Below are 8229 nucleotides of genomic sequence, written 5' to 3'. Positions count from 1 at the left end.
GAAAGAAAGAAAGAAAGAAAGAAAGAAAGAAAGAAAGAAAGAAAGAAGAAAGAAGAGAGAAAGAGGGAGAGTGAAAGAAAAGGAAAGAAAGAAACTGACTGCCTTGGGTAGTTATATATACAGAGATTATTTATGCTACATTTTTTTTAATTTAATGCTTTAAATATGAATTTTCTTTAAACATTTTGTCTGATTCTGTCTGTGCCTTGATTTTTTCCATTGCTAACATTGCTGGAAATACAGAATATTTAGAAAAATGTTGACAACTCATTTCACAGAAAAGAGGGAACAAAAGAATATTTTCAGATCTACTTGACATTCACTGATGAATAATAACAACAAAATACTCTACCTTAAGATCGAATTTTTTTTTGAATTCGTATTTGATAATAAAAATTGGTTCCTTAAAACCACATAAAACTGTGTAAGAACTCACTGAGAGAGAAAAAGATTCACAGAAAGGCAGTTTGATTTTCATGGAATATAAACTCTTTTAGGTGTTAAGGGTGAAGTGAATGCCAAACAGAAGTGCTGCCTGATGTTTCAACAAATTGTAAAATACTTTTTCTGTTCTTTTTTATCTTCTCTGTGCACTGTCCCGTGAATTTATAATCTCTGCCAAATTTGCTTCTTACAGTGTAGACAGAACTAATAACAGCTACCATTTATGATCACCTACTATGTGCCAGGTTCTCTGCCTGCAAGACACACATTATTGCCTCTAATAAAACCCAAGAAGAGGTATTATTGATAGCCCTTCACAAATGATTAAACTGAGACTTACAGAGAAGGTCAGATAGCTCATGTTAAGTAGAGTCGAGACCTATTTGGCTCCAAAGCCACCTTCTATTCAGTATGACAAGCCAGTGTGTTTCCGGAAGGTGCTGGTAAGCTGCATGGATCTGTGCCTGACTCATAGGCTCCTCACACTTACTGGCTGAATCCTGTCCCAGGCACTGTCACGTCGTCACTTGACCCAGCCCAGTCAGTGACAAACACCGAATTACTACAATCAAAATAGGACCAGAGAGCAAACAATGAGAAATCCCAGAAGGGAGAGGAATGTCATAAGGCTCATTTCACTCCTAGCCAGTATGACTTACCAGTTAAAAAAAGACATTTGTTTCTGGGACCCATGCTCCTGAAGGTTGTAGGCACCCGGCGGACAAATGATGGCTCTCATTCCTCCTGTACCAAGGCAGATGGCCAACAGGGCTGTGTAGAACAGCCTCTTCTGCTCCTCTTTTGGTATATGGTTAATCATATGGTGAGTTCCTATATAGAAATCTTCCAAGGGAAAAGCAACCATGGATAACAAAGCAGTGCCTGTAGAGAGAGAAAAAAGGAGAATAAATATGGCACAGACCAACCCAATCACCAAACCACATTATAAATAAGGTTTTTCCTCTGAAAGGAGCATCATTATGTGATTGTCTTCTTGAAATATTTGTTAGTCACTGCGATTCTGGAGACAGCATGATTTTTCTAAATGTGCAATTTTTCTTCTCTCTGTGTTTTAATTAATCCAGGGGCCTAGTTTTTCCCCCCTTCACCTTGACCTATCTTCTCTCACAGAGTGTATGAGCAAGTCATGTCCACTTTAACAACATTTGGAAACAGATCATATAAGAAACGAGAGATGCCTGTAATCTCACCCCCCAGAGAAAACCACTGTTAGTAAGGGTTATTTGTTCTCAGTCACTAGAGTGATAGAAAACTCAAAGATCTCAGACTTGTCAGGAGCCTGTTAAAGAAAATGTTTTATGGAGAACATTATCATAGCGGTAAGAAGAACGTAGATCTCTTTGCCTTTTCTACTTCTCTTTCTCCTTTTCATGCCCTTTGATTTCTTTCACTTCTTATGCCCCTGAGCAGAGCCATCTTGGCTCACACAGAGGTGAGAAGGTGAGGTGGGTGATTCGGTACCGGGCAGGAGGAGGGGGAGCAGGGAGGACAGGAAGGGACAAGGGATGGGGGTCCAGCCTCTTCTCACTTTCATCTCAGAGGGACCACACTCGAACACTTTCCTTGTTTAATAGAAATTGCGATTCAATTCCATACTTTTGTGCAGCTCTTTAAATTCTGTAAAACATTTATATGTATTATATTGTTTCATCTTGGAAAAACTTGGTGATGTCAGAAGATAGATTTTCTTATTCCAATTTTTCAAAAAAAAAAAAAACAAAACCCAGGTTCAGGGAGTTTAAGGGACTTGCCCAATGTTACAGAGTAACCCAGATATAATCTGGGCTTTATTAATTTAACATTCATATTTTTCGTATGATTTTTTATATGGTGGCTGTATGTGGTTAGTTTTCTCAATTGGACTATATAAGTTCCTTAAAGGCAGAAATTGGGTCTAATGTTTTATCTCCCTTACAGTGGCTTTTATAATCTGAAGAATATATGCACTCAATATGTGGTAACAAATTGATTTACCATGAGAACGGGTCCTTTAAATTACTGAGTTTGAAATGTTTCAATTTAAGTTGGGCCAGATATGACGCCAACTACTTCTCTCTGCCACTCAGTTCTCCTTGTCTCTGGAAGTGTGATGTGAGGCCTGGCGAGGCAAAGGGTTATCCAAAGGGAGTGGGCAGAGAGTGGCTTCTTGCAGACAAAGCACTCTTAGTGGTTCCTTTGTGTAAATTAGAAAGGCACCCTACTTCTATCTTTTGCGGAAATGTCATAATATACTGATTTCATTAGATCAAAACTTTGTTTTTATCTTTTGTAAAATTGAAGTAATAAAGATACAAGTCTCTGACATGTATGATAGGAAGTCTCCTCTTTGATGTGTGCTGTATTGTGCCCTCCATAATCAGCACACATACTTGGTAGCTCTGTATAAAACACCAGGATGTGTCATATCCTCTGCTGGGTGGTTGGGGTCCCCTGGTGTCCTCTCCAGGAGCTAACGAGTCCATCAGAGAAGACAGACGTTCAGGTGGAAATTAGGATTATGATGTGGTAAGTGAAATTATAGAGGTATGATTAGAATGTGGTTGAGCAACGTGGGTGTTGAAGGAAGGACAGGATTTTTCAAGTCTTGGCTATGGAGTAGAAAGATAAAGGAAGGTTGACAATTTCAGGCATAGAAAGAAAGCATAAGTAACAGTAGAGAAGTAGGGGATTAGAGGCAAGCCGAAGTTCAGCATGGTTGAGGTCATATACTGAGATAAAAGTCTGGAAAGGTAAATTTGGGACAGATTGTAAAGGTTCTTATGTACTAAACTGGATTTTGTTTTTTAGATTAGACAGCTGATATGTAGATTTATTCTATAGATTTATATAGATATATATAGATTTATTCTTATTTATTCTTAGTCAATGCTGTTAGTAGAAAGGTATATGGATTGGAGTCATACTGACCTCTAATAGCCCAGTAAGTAGGCCATTGTAATGGTCAAGAAAAAGAAAGCTGCATTTTTGAGCTAAGGGCTAACATTTGAAACAGAAGACATATTTTTGATGGAACCTCTGATACTCAGTGACTGGTTGGAATTTGATGGCAGCCATGAGTGGGGGGCACAAGGAAATGGCTTTTTGTAAGAAAATGAATGGATATGGAGTTGATTTAGGTCTTTTATTTGTCAAATTCTAAAAGTGGGACTCAGGCCTAGTCTGATGGCTTATGCAGGAATTTAGACTGATAGGAATTGCCATGTTAAATAAGAAGTTGCCAAGTGCCATGGGTATGGCCTGTTACCAAGACAAGAAGAGTAAATCATTCAGACACTTGCTTAAATGTCTCGTTATCAGAAAACATTCTCTGATACAGAACAGCAACCATGTCACTGTCTAGTCTGCCCTGTCTCCCCCTTACCCACCTATATTTTTCATCGTAACGCTCCTGAGCACCTGACATAATATCATTTGCTTGTTTATTTTCTCTTTCCCACACTGGAAAGTCAACTTTGGCAGACAAGAGACTGCTTTCTTTTCTGTTGCATTCCCAGATCTTAGGATAAGGCCAGAGTGGTCACTGAAGAATATTTGTTGAATGTTGAGTGAATATTTGCCATGCAGTAACTTCGTTTTTACTTAACAAAGCTGACGCAGTAAAGAGTTATAAGTTTGAATCACACTCTAACTGATGAATGGTGAATGGTAATTTATCACCTGTCTGAAATTGGGGGATATGTTGAATACCCGATATCCATCCCTTCCTCATTTAATCTCCTCCCCTGTCCCCCCAAACCTGCATTTCTGCTGCATTTCACAGTATCAGTGAACCACATACTAGCTTCCTAAGTCCCTCAGCTCAGAAACTTGGAGTTAATTTTTGTTCCTCCATCATATTTGTGCTCTTGTTTAGTTGTCAAGTTTTTATGGTTTTTCACATGTTCTGTCCTGGATTGACACTTCTCCTAGACCGTCCTCCTGAGATGTTCTGGTCTCCCTCTATTTAACCTCTCACTGTGGTTTCCTATCCTGTTTATTGAAAAAAACATTTCTCAGATGTTTTTCATCATATCTTCAGTGACTCCTTGTTGTCCAGAAGAACAACTTGAACCTTTTAGCCCCAAATTCTAGACTGTTCATCAACTTACTTTCTATACTTTATCAAACAATCTTGATATTTCCCCAACATTTCCCAGGATCACTTCACTCCCAAAGTTTTGTAGATATATTTATTTTTCTCTATGTAAAGAAGCTTAGTGTAACGTTTGAATTCACTCATTTATTTAGCATGTAGCCATAGTTCATAACATAGAAATCATGCCTCCATATGCAATCTTACTCTATGACTAATTAAAAACCACCTTTTGATGAAAACATTCTTCAATTATTCTACCTGAACTTCAAAAACCTTTTTAGCACATTTCATCTTAGTTGTGAAGCAAATGAACTTCATGTTTCACATAGAATTTGTCACGAATTTGGGCTTGGGGTAGGAAGGGGGAAAAGCAGGGTGTTTGAAGGAGTACAGAAGACAGGTATGTAAAGAGATAATTATTATAAAATACAATCAGTACAACAATATAGTCATCAAAGCATCCACACATCCACACACACACATATGCACATATGTTTACTAGCGTCCCTCAAATAATACCAAGAACAAAGTAAATTGAAACTACATTCTTACTTCATTTATCACATTTTACACTAAGAGCAAAATTAGGATAAGAGAGAGTAAAACTCGAACAAAAATCTGTTCAGTTAAGTTGCAAAATGATCCAGTCAGAAGAGGACACTCACCTAGAAAATGTAGACATAAGCAAGCATATACCAGTTTGTTTCTTCCTAGACAGGCATCAGCAAGCCATCCCACAAACATAGGGCTAAGTATTGAAGTTCCAATAAAACACAAGTTCAAAATGGCTGCCTGGTAATTGGGATAGCCAAGCTTGACAGTGCAAAAGGGGATCATATTGCAGACGACTTCAAAGAAAGTGAACCGCTCACACATCTCCACCAGAAGCAAGCAGATTCCAACCCAAATTTTTTTCACGGTGTGTGATGAAGCAAAATAACCAGTATGTCTGAGAGTTTTCTCCTTCTCAGGGCTGTGATGTAAGGATACTCTCTCATCCATTGTTTCAAAAGTCTGTAACAGGCATGACTACCCTCCTTGAATGCAACTTATGTCAATGTTTTGAGCTTGGTGAATTTTTTACTCCCACCCTTCTAATGAAAAAATAAGTAAGATCTTTGCTTTGAATTTCACAACTCCATGCTAAAGTTTCATAAGTTCTTTTGCACATTAACGTGGGGGAGCACAGGAGAGGAGACCCAAGTATTTAAATGTTCACGGTAGCCCAGTGTAGCCAAATTTGATTTGTCTAATTATTTTGAGGCTAATTAGGCTCTCCCTCCAAACTTATATTGTATTACATGAACCCTGTTGCATACGTGTGGAAACTCATCTGCCTCACACTGATAAAGGTTTAAATACTGAGGCAAAAGAAGCAGTTTTTCAGGAGAATTTGAGCACTAGATCAAGAAATAATTTGAGTCTAATAATTTCTGATACTTTAATTAAACAAGCCAGAACAGCACCGAGAGATAAAGCGCGAAAGGAAATCTGTTTTGAGGGGGCAGGATACCTTATCATTATTACATTTCTTGTTATTTTTGGTTGGAATTCTGATAAGAAAGCTAATTAGGTAACAAAAGTGCTAGTACATTTAGGTAACAAGCAGAGTTTGCAAGAAAGTAATTTAAGTGCACTAATGAAAGGAGAAAATATTAAACAAAACCCCTTTTCCTTTAAGTTGACCCCATGCTTGTAGAACAGCCTCTCGGAGGAAATCGGAATCAAAAGGTGCTTTTTGACTCCTTATTATTAGTCAGCAGCAGGGACACAGCAACCATCTTACACATGCTTTGGGGAATATTGGATCTGGTATCACCCTGACCCTCCTCCAGCTGGGTGAATGGATGTTAGCATTCTATTTTGGAAAGCAGGAGGGCACCAATTAAGCTAAAAAAAGCAGCAGCAAAAGAGAACACTTGAACATTTAGGGATTTAGCTGCAAGGACATAGGAAGACAAGCAGATGGAACCATTGGGTTAAAGTCATAATAACTCAACACACAGGGAGTGAGTAAAGGAATGTTAATTTTATGTTGGAGTCAGAAGCAAAAGACCGATAAGGAGTTTTTGACTCTGATTCTTATCTTTTGACCTGAGAGATTGGGAGCAAACACTTTGCTTCAGTTCCTTCTAATAGTTTCCTTCCTTTTTCATCTGCTCAGCATCACTCCCCCCTCTTTGGTAACGATGCCCTATTTTTTCCTTTGTGTAGAGTGATCATGCAATTTATTATCTAAACTTGGACACTTCCCTGAGTTAAAATGAAGATATTTAGAGGTATTCCTGAAAAACAGATATATTATATCTGGGACCGTCTAGGGTAAGCCCCAACAAACGTCTTACCTTTGGGGAATAACTTCCTTCTACTCCATGATATCCTGGTGGGGTTTTCTTCTGGCCAAAGGAATCAACACATGGTCCAAGGCAATCCTCTTATAGTTTCTCCCCAAGAATTTTAATCATGAGTGTAATGACTCCAATTTGGACATGGAAGCTGAGTCATTCAGATGGCAGCTCTCAGAAAAGGGATTTTTTGTGAGGTTCTGATGGAAAATTCAGTGCCGTCCTGGTTCCTATCCTTCAGGAGACATGATTAATTTTTCCTCTGTAAAGGACTCCCTTTCCAATCAAGTTTAGTTTGACTAAGGTAGCCATGTTTGATTTCTGTGGTTGACAGAGAACCCAAAGTGATACTTTATGTTGTTGTTTGCCCCAGATTCAGGGAAAGTTTTTCTCCAGCCACTGGGTTTGTATTTAACCGGCACCTGACGAAGGACTCGTGCAGGATTATATCATAGGTAGGGTAGTCCTAACACTTTCCAGAGCCTGATGATAAGCATGTTTGAATTCTTTGGCTACAGCGTGTATCCTTGTCCCCAAACAGGCCATAGGTAGTGGCAACCTGTGGTTTGGAGATGGTTGAGTCAGGCAGAGCAAGAGCATTTGCTGAGTAGAGTTAAAGCAATAGGAAAACACCTCTTTTTTATTGCCATTTCTCAATACCAAGCTCAGAAGGAGCGTAAAGGACAAATACCAATCCCATAAGAATAACATTTGGCAGGGAATATTGAATGCCATAATCTTTACCAACAACCTTGAGCTCTTGAGTGGGGGCTTATGCATCCTTTAGCTTCATGCAAAATTCCCCCCACCCCAAACCTCAGCTGGTTCTTTTTTTCTCTCCATCTCCCTTAATAAAATCATATTTTTCCTCCATTTTAAGAGCAATACATGTAGACTGGATCCAATGTAGAAAATATCTAGAAATAGAAATAAAGTGAAAGTTTTTGCAGAATTTATTTTGATGTTTTCCCCCATGTGACTGTTTTTTATTAATAGACTTTAAATATTTAAATTATATAATTATATGCAACTACTGTATAATGCATTTTCTTTCCTTTTTGTAGTTAATTTAACATTCCATTATGAAGTCTTTGTGAACATAAAGTTTTATGGTTGTATTAATAGATACATCATTCCCTTAACTATTCCTCCATTTTTGGTTGGTTACATTTGTCTCAGATCAGTTATAAACCAGATGTTCTTCAAGTTTTGATTATCCACCCACATCTAAAAGAAAAAATACCTTTATAAACAATGCTGGAATGAGTAAATTTGTTCATAAAACTTCCCCCATTCCCACATTATATTCTTTAAATTTTTTTTTTTTTTAATTCCAGTTGGTTA

General features: G+C 38.0%; 1 protein-coding gene across 1 annotated transcript in view; it reads right to left on the bottom strand.

Moving 5' to 3' along the window:
- Positions 1-5762, bottom strand: part of SLC15A5 (solute carrier family 15 member 5) — an 81153-nt gene extending 75391 nt beyond the window's left edge. Inside the window, exons 1-2 of the mRNA XM_035028141.1 lie at positions 5206-5762; positions 1104-1326 (exon numbers count right to left, since the gene is read on the bottom strand). Of these exons, the coding sequence (XP_034884032.1) occupies positions 1104-1326; positions 5206-5542 (560 nt within the window). The 5' untranslated portion in view covers positions 5543-5762. The remainder of the gene's footprint in view (positions 1-1103; positions 1327-5205) is intronic.
- Positions 5763-8229: the final 2467 nt, after the last annotated feature.

This window comes from Mirounga leonina, unplaced genomic scaffold (assembly GCF_011800145.1).
Source record: "Mirounga leonina isolate KUSES-001 unplaced genomic scaffold, KU_Mleo_1.0 Mir_201, whole genome shotgun sequence".
Taxonomy (NCBI): Eukaryota; Metazoa; Chordata; class Mammalia; order Carnivora; family Phocidae; genus Mirounga; species Mirounga leonina.
Note: the sequence above shows the minus strand (reverse complement) of the source record. Positions and strands in the feature narration are given on the sequence as shown.